Source organism: Channa argus, chromosome 6 (assembly GCF_033026475.1).
Source record: "Channa argus isolate prfri chromosome 6, Channa argus male v1.0, whole genome shotgun sequence".
Lineage (NCBI taxonomy): Eukaryota > Metazoa > Chordata > Actinopteri > Anabantiformes > Channidae > Channa > Channa argus.
Genome location: NC_090202.1, coordinates 3,076,438 through 3,096,588, shown reverse-complemented (window position 1 = coordinate 3,096,588; position 20,151 = coordinate 3,076,438). Strand labels below are relative to the sequence as shown.

Genomic DNA, 20,151 nt, shown 5'->3' with positions numbered 1-20,151 from the left:
AATAAAATGGTTTTCCTCTCCTCAGAGGCAGATTTTTCAACTATGTGCAGGCTATCCTGCAGTGACTGTGAAGATGTGGATTTTTAAACCAGTTGCCTCTAAGTACTTTGTGAAGTCTCTTGCCTTTTGCTTTGGGCTGTTATACGCATCTCTTGAGACAGTTTCCTAGCACCTGTTTCAGTAATTTTTCTTGGCCTTCCACTTCTTGGAAAAGTATGTCCACCTATCTTCACAGATGGTACTGTCTTTGAAATATTTTTATATTCCATCCAATTCAGAGAAAATGTATCAATTTTATTTAGTTTTTAAAAAGATGTGATTCTATTGTTTTTATTGATCTCAGCAAGAGTTATCAGTGACCATGTATTGATTTTTTTATTTTACGATTTTACGATGTTATTTTATTAAAAAGCTGTGGGGGCAGTCGCAGCTCAGTTGGTAAGGTAGTCGTCCACAACTGAACCCCCAACAGCCCCTTCCCATCCCCAAGTTATGCAGTGGGTTGCGTCAGGAAGAGCATCCAGCGTAAAACTGTACCAAATCAACATGCTGACAATAATCTGCTGTGGCGATCCTAAATCACGGGATAAGCCGAAAGGAAAAAAAATGTAAGTAAATGTATGTAAAATAAATGTTGAAATCGTAAAATAAAAAAAATCAATACATGGTCACTGATGATGTTGTTGCAGGCCAACCCAAATATATAAATATGTGGGAAAAACTCGGGAGGTAGACAACTGTAGGTGCAGGCTCTCAACTCATTCTTTAGAAATTCATATAAGTTTTGAATAGTTGGACACACATTTTGCTGTCCTTGCCTATAGGGGAACCCAGCTCTGGTACTACCTGAATGTACCTTAAATATTATATTGTGGGATAAACATTTTTTGCTGTTTCTAGGTAAGGGGAAGCTTTTTCACTGAACCGTATCTTTGTCTATAGACATACAGTAGCAATGGCCACTTCTATTTTAACTTCTCTATTAATAGCATTCATCTGTGTGTCCAGGTATCAATCTGTTCCCAGTTGGCTTTCAATCATTTCCACAGTTCTGAATGAATTTCTGCTATGTGAGGCAAATCTAACAAAGAGAACACTGCTTTGTGGTGTCTCAGCAAGTAGTTTCCCTCCACATCACAATTCCTGGCACTGATGAGGTGTAAGTTTGCCAAACAATTTCCATTTGCTTTTGTTTGATAGGTGGATCTAGGCTCTCTCTAGGGTGTTTTTTTTTTTTTTCATTCATTTGTTTAATCCGTGGCTGGGAAAGTGACAGCTGCCAGAACATGAGCTGAGTCGGAATCCTCTCTGATAATTGCTACACTTAGAGCAAGACCAGGGTCCCTGTCTTTCAGGTTTTGGCAGAAGCAGCAAGTAAATTTAAATGCAATAAAACCATGTCTGGATTAGAGCTTGTTAAGCAAGAGAAGAGCTTTTAATTGCTTAGGCTTTGTACAGCTTCACAAAGCGTCGGCATTGCTAATCTGTAGCTCAAGGGTGAATGTTTGTGATGCAACATGAGAAGATTTAAGGGGTGGTGGAAGGGAAAGAAAAGCATTTCAGGAAGGAGGATTTCAATGGCGTTGTTGACAGTTTAAATTATCTGCTGACAGATATAATCGTGACATGAATCTGCAAGTTTCATTTGGATTGTCAGTGAGGAGTGTGTTTGCGTTGGTCTGCAGACTTCAGCTCTTAAAAGGTTTTTAATTGAATTTGGGAATTACTGTCATAGTTTTGGCTGGCCATATTATACCAACACACTCAGCATGTTTTTGGGCTTTACTGGACAACACAAGCAACACAAAAAAGCATAGTATGTGCAACAAAAATCCTATAAAGGTATGACTATGTGGGAGCGTAGTGATATCATGTGAACCATATTTTTGATTGTAAAAAGATAAAGACAACATATTAAATGTTGAAATATTTGCTCATTGTGAATTTTATGCTAGCATATCTCAAAAAAGTTGGGACATGACATGTTTACCACTTTGTTGCATCACAGTATAATTCTTTGGGAACTGAAGAGACCAACTGGGTTAGTGCGAAGGCACAATCATTTTTCCAAAAGTTGTTCATATGCTCCTTCTTTTTTACTTCATAATGCACCAAATGTTTTGTGTGGTTTAGAGTTACACCAACAGCTGGTATACTTTAATAATAACCCTCTTACAATAGCTCTCTGTGTCTGTCAGCTTATGTTAGGAACTAAAACAATCAAAATTAGAATGCAAAAGTAAGCTGAGACTATGAACATGCTGCAGCTTGTGGACAAGGAAGGTACTGTAACGTAATTTGTTGAGTTAAGTTCTCAAGTCCACAGGGTCTAAGGTTTAAGTTGAGCTGGTGACCTTTGCTGCATGTTATAGCCCCCGAACAAGTTTGCTGTCTTAATTTGCACCTTTCTAATAAAGGGAAAATGCCCCCAATACTACTCACAAAATGAATTTTGTCGGATTATCCTTATTGAAAATCTCTTATGGACAAAATTTTTATATAATAATGAATAAAATTGAGTACTCCATCAGTAGCTACCTTCGCCTACAAAGTGCAAAAAAAAAGCATTTTTACCTCATGTAGAAAATACATTACATAATACACTGCATCTCCAGTTTTAAAAAAAAGTAATCACAAAATACAAACTGCACAATGCTTTAAATTAAATTCACTTACATTACTTATGTTCAGCTGGATAAAAAAGATTTAGCAGTTTGTACTAAACTAAAGTTTCTCACTGTTGGTTTTGACACATGTTTCTGATGTTTAGATTTTAAGACATGGAAGGGCTAAGCAGTTTGTGTTTGGATATATGAATTTATCTCCCCTGCTGCAGGATCAATATGATGAGGGAAATTTTAAAGTGGATAACATCTTGCTGGAGGCAACATGGGATTTGGAGTGTGGTTGGTATTCAGAAAAAGTTAGATGGTCAGTAGACAGTAGGAAGTCTTGTATTGGTATATTGTTGCAACACATACACACCTCTGTCAGCCTTTCACTATAGTAACATTATGTCAGGAACACACATCCATTGCCTGCTGGTCTCCTTTCTGTGCTTCCATGGCTTCTTTTGTGGTACACACACATTAAATGCTCCGCCAATCTAGCTGGAAATGCTAAAATCAAATAATCGCTATTAAAAAGCACAGGAGGAGTTTGCTTCTTTGTGCCTTTCATGTCTGTTTTTAGCTCAGCCTCAGTAAGACAGCCGCTTGATCCAGAGTCTCCTTGATATACAGACACTTTAAATGAGTGCATTACTTTTGTTAATTTTGGAGACAAATAAAAGTTAATGTTTCAAAGGTTTCCCCAGTCCACTAATGCTGTTTGCTAAAATATTTATGTGTATGTAAATAGGACAACTAGACTGTTTTTGTCGTCAAAGCACAAAATACCTTAATTTACACTAAATACAAATGTACATGAAATCAGAAAGGTATTTAACATACTGTATGTTTCACCTGAATGAGTGTAGACCCAGTTTTATCCAGCAAAGCCACACAAACACTATCCTTAATTTGTGTGGTATTGGCCTCTGATTGCTTCAGAAAACAGATAACCTGTACTTTTAATTTTCCCTGAACATCTCACTCGCTGCACATAGATGGAGTGCAAAGGCTACATGAGTACAAGGACGTTTGTAGCTGTAGGCCAGAAGGACCTGTCTACAATCGTGTATCAATAAAATGGCATTTTCACTTGTTTAGATAAAACTTAGCATGCATGGCTGAAATTACAATTAACAAGAACCAGAATAAATAGAAAAGCAGATTATGAATCTGAATAAGAATTGATGAAATTCAAACAATACCAAAACCTCATTTTCTGTTGACATAACAAGAATATGTTGACATTTAATGTAAGTGGCAGATCTGAAATAATACTGACCATATTTATAATGTTTCCCCGACAATGCTGTGTTATCTGTCAAAATATCTGATCATGCAATAAAACATTATGTGGTTTGTGTCAATATAGAAAAATCTAACAGTCACAATTTACACAACATATTTATTTGCTATTAAACTAAACAACAGCCTTTCTGTAACCTTAAACTATGAGCTTTTCCTTCCTAAACACCACTAAAACTAAACTACTGTGGAGTCTAAACAGTTCTGCTCTTTTACACCAGTCAGCCTCCTTGTAACTTGTGTACAGTAAAAATCTGGACATTGGATCTTTCTCTTCCCTGATGGTGAAACATTAATTCAAGCATTTGTTTCATTCAGGCTGAATAAATTGAATGTAGTGCTGTCAGGTTTGTCAGGGTATTTAAGCATTAGAAACGTCCAGAACACTGCAGCTAGGATTCTTAAATGGTAAATATGGTAAACAGTCACTTATATAGCGCTTTTATCCAAAGCATTTTACAGTGTTGATTCCCATTCACCCATTCACACACACACACACATACACACACACACACTCACTCACTCACTCACTCACTCACTCACCGATGGTGGAGGCTGCCAGGAGCAAATTGGGGTTAAGTGTCTTGCCAAAGGACACTTTGACATGTAGCCGGAAGCGGGGATCGAACCACTGACCCTGTGGCCCATGGTCGACTGCCTTACCAACTCACCCCGATTCTTAGCAGAAATAGGATTAATTAAACTGCACCAATCCGTTCATTTGTTTGTTATTGACTTCCTATACATGTTATATCTGAATTTAAGTGCTACAAGATTTTAAATGACATGGCGTATCAGAGTGGTTAAATCCCTTTTTAATATAGATCTGTCTACGCTCAGTTGTCAGTTCTTAGTTGTCAAAGCTTAGCTGCTGGAAGGTCTTTTTCACATCAATCTCCTATACTTTCAAATTATCTTCCTGCTACTGTTAGAAAGTCAAACACCCGGGGGTCTTTTAAAACTAAACTAACACTCTTGTTATCAAATTACTGTATATGTGATTTATTGCTTTTGTCACGTTTACTTTATTGTTGTATATACTTGTTTGTTTTTACAGTTTTTTTCTTGTTGTTATTGTTTTTATTATAAGTTCTAATGTTTTGGTGGGCATTGCTACTGGTGTATAGCATTTTGAGAAGCTTTTAAGTGGAAGTGTCAAAGAAAAAAATCTACTTTTATTAAGGGTAGGGAAAGAAAAGGCACAAAGAGAACTGATTCAAAGTCTGAAATTAGTACTAGCTTAAGTTACAAGCTGTAACTTTAGGCACAGTAGTTGTAGCATCATGGTCTGAGGTTGTTTTGCTGCCAGTGGACCTGATGCATCTCACAGTGTGGATGGAATAACTAACCACAACACTACAGGATAAGTGCTTACAAATAATGGATGGATAGATGGGATTAGCTCAGAATGGTTTAGCATAACCTTAACATCATCAGCTAGATGGTTGAAACTTGTGCACAGTTTCTGATCTGTGGATGGAATATTGAAAAAGGAGGAATAACTCAGAATTCTTCTTCTTAGCATTGAATGGTAAATAGTAAGGTAAATAGTCTTCAATTTTTTAGCTACAATACAGGTACCCAAAGTGCTTTATACTGCTTCTCATTTACCCATTCACATTCACAATAAGGCACACACACTCATACACTGATGGGGGAGGTGCTATGCTAAATTGGGGATTAGCCTTGCTCAAGGACACCTTTACATAGGAGGAGTCAGGAATGAACCGACAACATTGAATAAATGCATATACCTTCTGAGCCACCGTTGCCCATAGTTTCTCTCGGTATGTTGTCACATCAATGATTGTGGCATTTAATAGGATTTCATATACATATATTATATATACATTATTGAAGGTGAACCCGTGTTGTTTCTGTTTTGAGACAGTTCCGTAGCAATTGCAAAGAAATAGCTGAAAAATACCTTACATTTTAAAAGCTTTAATGAACATTCCCTGCTCTAAACAAATAAATGTATCCACATACTATTTAAGAAGTTTCTAAAGGTAGCAGGGCCAAAGTGTAGTTATTTCACATGACCATCAAGTGTTTTACCTTTATTAAATTAGGTGCTACAATTAACTACAGGTCTATATCAGACATGTAGAAATATTTTTTTGTCCTGTTATGGGATAGATTGGATTTCCATAATAGTAATAGTAATCCTGTCCTGTTTTTAAACCTTGAACTTTAATCAGTTGCTCATGTTTTAGTCTTAAAATGCCTTACACTGCATCCTAGCATAAATGGGAGACAGATTCAGAGGACTCAGGAAGTCAAGCAGAGATCACTGTGTAAAAGGAAATAATACTAGAAATAGTTTAAGTCCTGACCTAATGTGTCTATGTGAATATGTTTAAATATGATAACCAGTGAGCAGTAAATTAAGATGTTGGACACTTACCATAATCATAGTATAGCTATTTGAGCTGTGCAGTGGTAATGTTTTCATCTCTAAAATGGGGAGCATTGCATTGTAGGATTGTTATTAGAAACATGCCTTGTTTATGCCTTGTAAATTGTTCTTTAAGTTCACTAGCTATTGAACAGATTTACACACTCTGCATTCAGACATTCAAAATGGTGAACACTTTATAGTGTGCAGGGAGTAATTTTGGGCACAGACCATAATTCCACTCAGAGATCTTGAGCATGTGCAGTAGAATGGCTTAATTCAGACCATCAAGGATCTTAAATAGGTCATTTACAAATGCACCATAACAAAGAACACTGAAAAGAGGAAGTTCTGCCTGAGGCCGCTGAAGAAAATTAACCTGCCACAGTCTTCACATCATCTATCTGTTACAGTGCAACCAGCAAACTGGACAATCAGAGGCTGCAGTGCATCATTCACTCAGCCAAAAAGATCATTGGCTGCATCCCACCCTGATCACTCCCCTCAGGACAAAAACTGAGATCAATAAAGACCTCCCCCAGCAGACTAACAGCTCCACTGCAGAATCAATTTTATTCTGAACTGAATTGAACCAAACCCCACACTGCACCTCATTCCACTTATTATTCTGCTTTTTGTTGTCTTTTTGTTCTTATTCATCCATGTTCCATAGGAAGCTAACAAACCCAAATTTTTTTTTCATATACTTATGTACTTGGCTGATAAAACAGATTCTGAAATAAGGATGAAATACAAGCATCAGACTCTTTGATGTTGCATTACAAAGACATCTTTTAAATATTTTTCCCCATGTCTTTTCACTGACTGTTATGTCACTTAACATGTGTGTTTGCAGCCACATCCTTATCAGCATTAACTAAAAAGAACAATTGTTGCACATTACACATACAAGACGGTCCAATGACATATAGATCTCCAATTCCAAAAAAGTGTTAAAGATGTGTTAAAATAAATAAAACCAGAATGCAATGATTTGCAAATCTGATCAACCCATATTTTATTACCAACAGAACATAAACAACATATCAGATCTTGAAACTGAGAAATTGTATAATTTCATGGAAAATATTAGCTCATTTTGAAATTGATGGCAGCAACACATCTCAGAAAAGTTGGAAGAGGTTGATGTTTACATCTAGCATCCCCTCTTCTTTTAACAACAGTCTTTAAACATTTGGGGAGTTAGGAGACCAGTTGCTAGAGTTTTAGTTGAGGAATGTTGTCCCACTTCCACTGCAGGATTCTAGCTGCTCAACAGTTTTTTGCTGGATTTTTTGTTTTATCTTGTACCAAATGTTTTATAATGGTGAAAGATCTAGAATGCAGGCAGGCCAGTCCAGCACCCAGACTATTCTCCTGTGAAGCCATGCTGTTGTGATGGATGCAGTATATGGTTTAGCATTGTCTTTCTGAAATATGCAAAGCCTTCCCCCGAAAGAGACATTGTCTTGATAGGAATGTATGTTGCTCTAAATCCACTAATTACTGTTTAGCATTGATGTACTGTACCTTTCCAGATGTGTAAGCTGCCCGTGCCATAGGCCTCCATACTCTGATGCAGGCTTTTGAATTGTACGCTGCTAACAACCTGGATGCTCTCTCTCCTATTTAGTCCACAAGACACGACATCCATGGATTCCAAAAACAATTTAAAATTCTGATTCAAATGACCACAGAAAAGGCTCTGGCAACCAGTCATGTTACTGACTGGTTGCCAATTTCCTTTTGATTTTTGGCAATTATTTTTCCAGGCTTTTGTTGCCCCTGTTACAATTTCTTTCAGATGTGTTGCTGCCATCAAATTCAAAATGAGCTAATTTTTTTATATGAAATGGTAAAATGTCTCAGTTTCAACACTTTTGTGAATAAAATACGGGTTGATAATATTTGACAATTTGCATTTTGTTTTTACTTAGGTTTTCACATCTTCAAGATTTTGGGAAATGGAATTGTAGAAACGACTTGATACATTATTGTGCATATTAATGGTGATGAACCCAAACACACAAAAGAACAGAGAAAAATTAATGTTCTATGTTAAGGTCATTCATAATATTGATAGCACTCCACAGCTCCTCATTATACTAACGCTGTAAAGGGCTTTCGTTTAAATATTTGATGTTGTCCTTTAAAAAACAAGCACAATGCATGTTCATTTTAATTAATTTATAATGAAGATAATGTATGAATGAGACAAAAATGTCAGAAATCCATTTTACAATCCTAGGGTAAATAGGAGACAGATTTAGGGAATTCAGGATGTGAAGCAAATGTCACTGTGCAAAAGGAAATAATACTAGAAATCATTTAAGTCCTGAAATAATGTAGCAATGTGAATATGTTTTAATTAAATCTGTGATAACCCCCACAAATGTAGAAAAGGTAGAATAGGGACAATTCATTAAAACACAAATCCATAACTACCATCCCAATCTGTCTTGGTTACCATAATATGCATCCTGACAAATATTTAGATATTTTATAGACATTTCCTTTCATGATTTTTAAAAGCAATCTTTTGAATACTTTCACACCTCACTTATTAATTTTAAATCAAAACAATAAAATCAAACACAATATATGTTTGCAGGAAAAAATCCACATTGTTTAATCAAATGATTTGTTTCCCAAAACTTAAAACTGTAAAAATATTCAAGCTGCTGAAAATGCCAAGTTGATATATGCTTGTTAACACTTGTTAACTGCATTAACATATTGTGAGGGACGACTGTCACTGGAACAGTAACCCGAGCCACAACTTTGTATTCATGTAGTGTATTCATGTGCCTACTAACAATAGGAGTAAATTGTTTCTTTAAAATGCAGTAACTTTGATAGATTCCAATACAATTTGTCTTATATACTGCCAAAGGTGCAAAAGTTAGTGTTTTAAAAATCATTTTCTTGACCATTTTCAATCCTTCTAAAGCTGATTGTGCGTTAATATTATGTTTGGTTTAGAATAAAGTTTACATCCTCCTACATGCAATTTCAAGGGTTAATCATTCTTTAGGCGCTGACTGCACAATGAAAAGTGTGTGGAAATCATGTGTTGTACAGTATCTAGAGCAAAGTTACCTACTGTGCTTTCAGAAGCCAGCAGTCAGGTAGACATGCTATGATTTGTATTAGATTGCAATAAGTGTGCAAATTAGCATTCAAAGTTTTTGGCTAGTTGATGAATGCTGGATTTTGTTCTGTCCCCTTATTTCTTAAACTAAACACACCCTTGACCATGCACATACAGATGCTCGTCATATAATTAGAATATCTTCACAAAGTTGATTTATTTCACTAATTCCATTCAAGGAGTGAAACTTATATAATGTATATATTCATTCCACACAGAGTGATATATTTCAAGTGTTTATTTCTTTTAATTTGATGATTTTAACTGACAACTAATAAAAAAAACCCAAATTCAGTATCTCAGAAAATTAGAATATTACTTAAATTACAAAGAAAGGATTTTTCCACACTCTAACCAGCTTATTAACTTAAAACACCTGCAAAGGCCTTTAAATGGTCTCTCAGTCTAGTTCTATTCTCATTGAATAAATCAGCACCCTAATCCTAACCAAATCTATTATTCTCCACAGCTTCTGCCTCTGAGGATGGTCTATCTATCGCCCTGGGGAGCCCTCCAGAGAGTATGGCCAGCTTGTTCCCCACCACACAGGACAAAGGAAAGAGACTTCCAATGGTCACTACTGCCCCCCCTCTCAATGTCCTACACCACCACCCTCTCTACAGATATGCCCCCCAGCACCAGGCCCTGCTCAGCCCTCATAGTAAACCAAACTACTTTAAAGACAGTGGAGTATCCAACTCGCATCCAACCATTCAGCCCACCTCCTCTAACCCACCACCCTGGACTAAACTGGATAATGACATTAAAAGGGCTTCAGATGAGAGTGCTGAAAGCTCCATAATGCAAACAACCATTGCATTACACACCTTAACAGCCACTTCTTACTCCCACACCTCTGTTTCAGCCACCAGAGCAAAGGATCCAGAACACTCTGCTGTTATCCCATCTGTTATTTCTACAGGAGTGAAAGATTTAGTAAGGACAGGTGAGCCCAAACTCATGCAGAACATGGGGCCAAGCAGTGATGAAGAGAAGACAAACACCACTATGACAACAATCGTCACCACCATGCAGAGTCCAGGTAAGAATACAGTCCTTAGCCCTTTAAAAAATGTCACATAGCACAAAAACTATATTATTTTTATTATGTCAAAATAATTAATGTGTAAGTGATGCATGTATATGTGAGTTTGTGTGAGTTTGTGTTTGTACAACTGTGTGTAGATCAGTACCTAGTCAATCCTGTATGAAACATGAAAAGTGGTTCATTATAATATTAAATATTCTTCACTCACATATTGTCCTAAACACCATATTTTTTGCACATTTAACAATTACAAATGTTCCTTTTTAATCAGAAGTAACAAAAATAGTCAAGGACTGCATACAAAGAAAGTTATAGAAAAAATATTTTTAAAAAATTATATTAGTGCAAAGGTTTGCACTCCCCTTGATAAATTAATTAAATGTATCTTATTTTCTGATGAAGGAACATTTGCACTAGCTGAATATCCATTAAATATGTTGATGGAAAAAAATTCTGTTTTATTCATTTAAAATGGTAAATGGTCTGCAATTTTTTACCCATTGGTACTCAAAGTGCTTTACACTGGTTCTCATTCACCCATTCACACTCACAATCACACACACATTGATGGGGGACCTGTTATGCAGCTGGCCAACATTCACACGGAGCAACTAAGTTGGGGTTCATTCAAGGACACTTCGACATGTCACTGGAGGAGCTGCGGATTAAACCAATAACTGCAGGATTTTTGGACAACTGCTCTACCTCCTACGCCACAGTTGCCCTGTAATTGATTTTTTTTTTCATTTCATAATAAAAGAGATGCAAATTTAGCAGCCAATTGTATGGTAAACCTGAGGACTCAACCTACTGCAACGTAATAAAGTGCATGCAAACAGACAAAACACAAGCAAAATAAAAAAATAACTTCACCAATCTGATAACACAATATTTATAAGAAAAATGCTGCAAATAGATAAAATCCAGGGAAATACTGAAAGCCTTGGCACACAAAAGCACAACAGAATACAGATATGCTTGGCAAATATAAACCAGCACAAATAACAAAAGTGTTTGTGGTGAAAAAGTGACAGACAGACTAGTTAGACTCGTGATTCATTAAGTGTTGAATTTGACTAATGTTGGAAAAGTGTTCATATAGGTTTAAATCAGAAACAAGTCATATAGCCTTGCTGTTGCAATAGATGTTCAAGTGAATCTGATCTATCTGAGGTTGATAAACAAATGTAATACACTGAACTTTTCCACATTGTCCATGGTAGAAACTAAACTCCTGTTATACTGGAGGAACTGTAAGATGCATAAAAATCTCCAAAGGATTGCAGCATTCCAGGCACAGATGGGAAACAGCTTGCACTATGTCGTCTAGCTAGTGAATTATCTGACCATATATATTATGCAGGGACTGTGCAAGTCAAAAATGTTTCAAAGGGTGTCACATACTCAGTCAAAGGTCAGTTAAACAAGTAAACTAGCAAACACTATGCTACAAATAAGATAAGGGCCAATAGATGCATTTAAGCTACATGTGACATTGTATCACATTTTGCAGTGTAATTTGCTTTTTTTATATAGCTTGAGGCTTAATATTAGAGACAATGGAACCAATAAATAAAATCTCTTCTTTCTACCTTTCTCCAAGCTTTTCCACAATTCATACTAAGACCTCTGTCTAGACCCAGACAAAAAAATTATTTGGTACATCATGTTAAATCTATTTTTTGTTGTTGCCATAGTGCATCTATGTATAATTATGCATAATTATGGTGTGTAGATTTAGTGTGAGATCAGCAAATAAATAGCTGTAGCACACCTCATTAGCATTCAGTTTCTCAACCTCTCTCATGTCATCCACTCCCCCACTGTTTTTCACATAATGACAAATAATCTAGTAAAACATTTGCTATGGAATGAAAAAATTGATCGTGTAAAGAAGAGAACACTACAACAAGAAACTGTTTCAACAGTGTAATGCATTAATACCAAACGTGGAGCCAGGAAAGCTAAATTGTGGCTTGATGGTCTAAATAACCATCCTTGTTTTACTTTTCTATCTTTCCCAGCTTCACGTGCTCACTGGCTTATCTGTAACTTAGAAATTTCAGAAAAGTGCCACCCAGGAAAAGCAGGGGGGCAGCTTGTTATAATATTTTGTGATTGTTATTACATTATTTTTTGCTTTTTGGTAAAATTCTTCTAAGTAATGTGTTTTGCTGTACCATGTTCTCAAATTTTTTGTGACCCATTGTACCCAAGTAATAAACAAAATCATGCTTTATTTAATAAAAATTAATAATTAAGGATTTTTGTTTAATGGGTTTAGGTAATTGGACCCAGAAGCACAGACACAGGCTGAAGGTTTCAGAAAGTTTATTGATAATAATAATGGAAATAGATACTTGGTGATCTGAAGGCTGGGGAGTCTGATTACAGGATTCAATTTACTGAGCGATCGGGGTGCAAAATGCAGATAATCAAAAAGGGCCTTACTTGTAGCTGGAGGCAGCAGGAGATTGTACATACGGTGCAGTTGGAGGAAAAGGTGAGTGAGTAGGGAGAGCAGAAACAAGCAGAACAGAGCTGGGAAAATTCCAGATCAGAGGTCCTCAGACAATGTCTAGACAGGGACTTTGAGGTCCACAGAGCAGATTGGGTCAGGTCCGAAGGAGTACTGCAGGAAACAGGAACGAGACAGAAAACACCCGGGAGACAGGAGACCGGCTGCGGCAGAGCACAACAGGGTGAGAGCAGTGACAAGGTCCAGGTTTAGGAATCCAGTATCCAGATGACAGAGCACAGGCTCGGGTTGAGCAAACTTAGGTTCAGATCCAGTAAGCGGACACAGAGCAGTTAAACAAAGTCCACAATCCAAGAAACAGAGTCAGTCAATAATGAAATTAGAGTTCTGAGTCAGGCCAGAGAGAAACACAATGCACAATCCAGTTCAGTCAAGCAGAGTCCAGATAATCAGAAAGCCAGGGGGTCAGACAGGTAATCAGGTTCAGGGACAGAGGAGTTCGGCAGGCAAACTGATCAGACAGGCACCAGGCTGGTTAGCCACTTAGCAGGTGGGCAATAGGCAGACAGGTTAGGAGACGATCCAAATGACACATCAAGAATGGTGTTTCAATGGCAGTTATGCAGAGAGAATATCTGGCAGGGAACTGAGGCAAGATCCAGGTTTAAATAGCCAGGGGAACAGGTGAAAACAATGGAGGAGTTGTGATTAGCGTACAGTAGCAAAACAGACAAGCCAGGATGTGGAAACAGGGGATTACAAAATAAAAGTCAGGGAGGCAGGAAATGGAACAGAAGACCGTGACATTTTGAGGTATTTGCTGATCTTCATGGTTCATGTCAAATCAATGATGGTTTAGGTGCCATTTGTTCCGGTGCTGGGGGCAACTTGGGGTTCATTGTAATGTGATGAGACACTCAGATGTGAATAGGAGAAGCTGAGGATCAAACTACCAACACACCACTCAAAAACCCCAAAACCATGGTTTCTGATCCCTTGTTGAGTCTCTGCGTCTTTCTTATCATGCATTCTTTTGTAGACTAGAACAGTTAAAAGACACTTCATGAGCCAACCAGGGTTTCCTCTGTTGTGCTGTATTGTGTATTGTGTTATGTTTAGGGGGACTGATGATGTCATTAGTGACATCAATGGCTTTGATGGTTGCCTTTATTAGTTGCCTTTGTAGTTTACCTTTTAGGTTTATTGTCCAGGGTCAATGGAACAATACCTAGTAAAGGTTGTGTTACAAGAGGGCCAGTTCAGCTCAGCTACTGAAGGGAGCAGACGTGACATGGTAACTGGAGCAAAGGGACTGACTACAAAGTAGTGGGGACCAAACAAGATAGAAGTGAAAGTTTCAGTGCATAACGAGTCCTGTGAGTTTAGCCACACTTTGAGAGGCTTTTTTGATGAAAGTGCTTGTGAACATGTTTGTGAGATTACTGTTGTTAAACTCGAATGTAAAATTGGTCCGTCATCGGCTAAGTTGAGAAGCAAATACATTAAATGTTCAATGTTCGTCATACAACAATCTCCGGAGTGAAGTACTTGTTGGACCATCAGATTCGAGTAAGATCGCCTCTACAGACACAATTTGAGTGAGATGAATTTGCTTATGAAGGTGGTGTTTTGGTTAAGTGTACCTTGGGACTTCAAGTTGTAGCCAATGAATGCTACAACTAACAACATCCTAACAGTTTATTAACTGTGTAAACTTATTGCCCCCTGCCTCTGGGTCCAACTAAAAACCTATATATTATGCCTACTGCACCTACCTTCAAAATACATTAGGAAGTCACTTACATGTATTATACAGTGAAAACAATGGGCAGGTGTATCTAATTTAAAAGACAGTAAAGAAATTTCACCTCTAAACCTGGACTGGCTTTGGAAGGACGGCTCACAAACTTTATATTTACTGATGGAAGACACTGGCTTCTGAACGCCTAAGGCTCCTTTTCATAGAGTGAACTGTGTCTTCCTTTGTCATGTTTAATTGTAAAATAAAATTACAATAATTGTAGTTGTAGAGTAGATGTACTTTTCTCAGATTGGGCTGCAAGTTTTAATAATACATTGCATTGTTATTCTAATGGGTCAGTGGTGCTAGGCTTTGGCTAGAACAATAAACCGAACATTGTCGTACCAGAAGATGCTGGTGAACTCAAAAAGCTCAGGAGGATCTTCAACAAATGCAGCATCTCTCTACATTTCAAACTAAGCAAGAGACAGAGGAAGAAGCTTGTCAACCCGAAGGACATAACACCCAGAGTGTTGTAGTATCTGCAGTTCAAGGCAGTAACGAATACATGGTTTTCCACTGGAAAAATAAAACAACCTACTACGACACAGAAGAACCAGCTCCTCCACATAAGACTGAGCAGATCTTCTGAAGTACAAGGGACAGTGAAGCCAACAATGTCCAAATTCTCAGTTTTGGTTATCTGGGGTTACGATGATAAGTGAAGTAGCCAAAAAGAACTATGAGAGCAGGAAATTAGACGTAGGGACTACCATAATAAAGGCCAGCAACTTGAAGTAGAGCTGGAGAGGAAGAATGAGAAAGCAGGGCTGGGAGAGACAGGAAGGGTAAGTGCAGGTATGGGAATTGATGCGGAAGGCGAGGGTTTCCAGACAACAACTGAATCCAGAGCGGGATTTATGACAGATGGTTACCTATTGGTTATTGTTTCTACCAGTATTCGCATATCAAGGTGTGACTCCCCCTTAGGAGTGAAGAAGAGGGGCATAGTTAATCTTCTTCAAATCATCTGTATTATTCAGAATTTGGACATTGTTGTCTTTGTTTCTTTTCCTTCAGAAGAACTGCGGGTTCTTCTGTGCCCCTGCCACTTTGACTATTCCACCCCCCTACCTCAATGGTATGATCCAATTGTATGAGGAGTAGTTCAGTTTGGGGAGTTTTTGCTGTTCTTCTCAATTCAGTTATAAGGAGTGTTGCTCCATTGTTTCAATTAGTGTGCGTCCATTTACCAGTAAGTGTAATACCGAATTAGTATGCTCGCCGTTATAATCTTCTATTCATATAATGATTATAGAGAAATTCCTTGAGGTTGACGCTCTTATCTATGGCAGAGGAGCCATAGTCATAGTCCTTTTTTCATGGTCCTTCGAGCCAAAGTCGAACCAGCGACCTAAGGATGTCCATTCTACCTGAATAACAGCACATTGTGCGAGTCAGGAGGCATGTATCCCTCCCCACACACTTGGAAGATTATGATCTCTCTGCTGGTCACTGTCCCACCCTTTCAACCATCTACAGGTAAACCGCATGTGGAGGACATGGGAGATGATGAGGATGCAGTGAGTGGTGAATATTCACATTGCCCATTTATCAGTTGATTTTCCCTCTTCACAGTGGGTTGAGGAAGGAGTGGCTCCCTATAGTAAACCAAAACACCATCTACCTAACTAAACAGTTCCAGTGGAACTGAACCTTCCTCCTCTGCCAAAGGAACATAATGTCTTACATTACTCTAACTGGAGGTACTACAATGGCAAGGAATCATCAACTAGCATACACTAGCTAATCATACACTAGCTCATCTGAGAGTTACGATGCTGGAGAGCACCATTACAGGTCAGCATCATGACAAGTGTCAAGGTCACACAAGTGTGATGTGGATACAGGAGGAATTTTTTCACACACTGATCTGTAACCCATGCCTTGCTTTAGCACAAATGAGATGTTTTCCCATTAATTTATAGAAGCAGAGTGAGTTACATTTGATGTTCACCAGTTTTGTTTAACGAGACAAAGTAGGCTTGGTACCCCTAGATTTCATACCAAGCAAAGTCTTTTTTTTTCATTAACAAATAAAGTGCTTTATTTATTCAAAACATATGTGAAATCACAAAATCACTTCATCACAAACATTATTGTCTTTGTAGGTAGGTGACAAAAAAACTTGACTTCACAAGACACTGTTGTAAGGTCCAGCTTTGAAATTAAATACATTTCTTTAAGGCAGCACAGAACAAAACAGTGTAAACCCAATTTGCATCAAATGCTAACCACTCCACCACCACGTTGGTTGGTGCTAGCAAATAAGAGTAATAAAGATAATTGCTATACACACAACAGTTTTGTATTTTGTCTGTTGGATGGAAATTTTATCTATTACCTATAATTAGTAAAACTAGGATCCTAATATTTGTTTTTTTTTAATTAATTAAACCACACACAGCAGTCCTATCTCTTAGAAGACTAGAAGAGATGGTTTTTCTTTTGAATGAACCCAACTCACCCCCTCAACTAATATCTTCTCTATTTGCATTACTCACGATCACGCAGCCATGGGGCTGAAATAAATGACAATAGTATCACTCCATCACTAACCCTCCATCAAGAGGTTCAAACTGGGATCACAGCATAGCAGTCTGAAATTGTCCGTTTTAAAATGAGTGGGTGGGGTAGAATAACTATCAGGGTGATGTTTTCTTAGTGGATGGTATGAGTGTGTTTGTATGTGTGTGTGTTTGTGTGTAATTGGTTCTCTCAAAATAATTTCGATACTGCTGTGTCTGTCCTTGTAGTTTCCTGCCAGCTGAATCTGACTGAGCCAGAAGGTTACATAGAAGCTCCTTCACAGTCCTGCTCAGGCTTTCACTCTACTAAGGACTGCAGCTACATCATTACTGTCTATATGGGCTATGGAGTAGAGGTCCAGGTAAGATACCTATTCATACAGTTTGTTGTACTTCTGACATCCCACAGTGAGCCTAATATCAAAGGAAATTGTATACTGTAGACACCTACACCTGTTCATTAATATAAGAATAGAAACTTCTGTGTGTAACTTTGCAAAAAACAAACAAAAAAACAAAACAGGCTTAAACTTTTTTACATTGTGCAGGTGACATAGGTTGTTTGAAACAGTTCTGGTTAAAGTTGAAGAAGATGGGTATGAAAAGCCGGTAGCAATCATGCAATCTAATTTCAGGGAAGAACATTGTGATGTTTCTCCTTATCAATGAACACTGTTAGGGAATTATTTTTGTCTGATAAAAATATGGGTTGTGTTTGGTAACCTGGGCTTGCTTTAGATTCTAATTAGTCTAATTCTGACAGGGACATTTGCAAAATGTGAAGGAATTGGTATACCCGCTGAAAGCAAATATATACAGTATAAGTAGCTGGGCTCCTTATTAGTATTTTAGTATACATGTACATGACAGAGAAAGAAGAAGAGCGAGGTGGCTGGATTATAAAGCCTCACACTTGGCCTCACACATAAAATCTGTTCCAGTCACTAGTTTAGGTAAAATGTAAAAAACAGAGACAAGACAAACAGCTGCTAATAGATCATTTTGTATTTGATAGTAGCCTGGTTTCATTGGCACATAATTTTGTTCATGTTGTTTGTTAGTTAGTTTTATTTATTTGTTTGTTTGTTTCAGAGAAACACGGAAGAATATTTAGTATCGGTGTAGAGTTGTCCTGCAACCCCAAACAGAATAGGGGTTACAGATGGATGGATGAATGTACTGTTATTAACGGGAAACAGTTGCTGATTTAATCTTGACATTTTATTACTGCAACACTGTATAACAAAGTCAACAATAAATAAATTAAGGAAAACAATGATAACTTAAAAGAAATACAATACAGCTTAGATTTAGCAGACAATTCACTTCACACTCTGGAATCAATACAAAGTACAAATGTGACCTGTGGATTTATAGCAGTATTGTCAACTAAATGAATCAGAATTGTGCTATTCCTCACTAAAGATTGATATAGGAGGAAAACGATAAGGGTATATTAGCAGTGCCAGCCTGAATAAGTGTAGTGGAACAACCAATGCAGCCCCCTCATTCCACAGCTGAGATGAGCCCACAGATAACATAAAATGAATGGTAAGGCCTAAAAGGAGAGGAATGCAAGGTAAGACAGAAGGCAAATGGGAGGCTGGCAACTAAAAAAGGTAAAACATAAGAAATGGTGAAGAAGATGAGAAGAGAAATGAGACAAAAAGAAAAGGGAAACACCGAGGAGAGGTGAGGAGGTAATAATCACAATAACACATGATCAAATGAATGCAGTTCTCTCTGGTCTTCAATTCACTCTCATCATTAAAAGTGTCCGGATGTGGCTGAGCTGCAGCAGTTAATTAATTGCTCATGGATTATCTATCCTCTCCTGTTGTTTGTTTACAGACCTCTTAAAATGTTCATGGGCTAAGATGTCTTATCAGCTTCTCTTAAATACATTTAATGGGCTTCCTCCTTGGATGATTATTTTCCTTTCGCTGCCATAGCGAATCATGTGCCTCCATCTAACCCTGTCCTCTGCATCCTCTTCTCTCACACCAACTAATTTCATGTCCTCTCTCACTACATCCATAAATCTCCTCTTTGGTCTTCCTCTAGACCTCCTGCCTGGCAGCTCCAACCTCAGCATCCTTCTACTGATATATTCACAGTCTCTCAATCTGACCTCCCTGACTTTATCTCCAACACATGAGCTGTCCCTCTGATGTACTCGTTCCTGATCGTCCATCCTCGTTACTCCCAAAGAAAACCTCCACATCTTAAGCTCTGCTACCTCCATCTCTAACTCCTGTCTTTTCTTCAGTGCCACTGTCTCTAAGTCGAACAACATCGCTGGTCTCAACACCGTCTTGAACACCTTTCCTGATACTCTTTTATCACACAACACACCTGACACTTTTCTCCACCCGTTCCAACCTGCCTGCACTCGCCTCTTTACCTCTTTTCCACACTCTCCATTGCTCTGAACCGTTGACCCTAAGTACTTAAAGTCCTGCACCTTCTTCACCTCTGCTCCCTGTAACCTCACCGTTCCACCTGGGTCCCTCTCATTTACACCCATGTATTCTGTCTTGCTGAGGCTCCCTGCTCTCACTGTGGTGGAGGAAGGTAGAGCGGTTGTCCACCAATCTCAAAGTTGTTGGTTCAATCCCCGGCTCCTCCGGTCACACGTCGAGGTGTCCTTGAGCAAGACACTGAACCCCAACTTAGTTGCTCCCGGTGAGTGTTGGCCAGCTGCATAGCAGCTCCCCCGTCAGTGTATGAATGTGTGTGTTATTGTGAGTGTGAATGGGTGAATAAGAAGCAGTGTAAAGTGCTTTGAGTGCCAATAGGTAGAAAAGCGATATATAAGTGCAGACCATTTAC

The 20,151-nt window shown here is 38.0% G+C and overlaps 1 protein-coding gene across 1 annotated transcript in view; it reads left to right on the top strand.

Annotated features, from left to right (window-relative positions):
• Positions 1-20,151, top strand: part of LOC137128714 (seizure protein 6-like) — a 193,564-nt gene that overhangs the window by 62,471 nt on the left and 110,942 nt on the right. The window contains exons 2-3 of the mRNA XM_067507165.1: positions 9,933-10,505; positions 17,548-17,681. Of these exons, the coding sequence (XP_067363266.1) occupies positions 9,933-10,505; positions 17,548-17,681 (707 nt within the window). The remainder of the gene's footprint in view (positions 1-9,932; positions 10,506-17,547; positions 17,682-20,151) is intronic.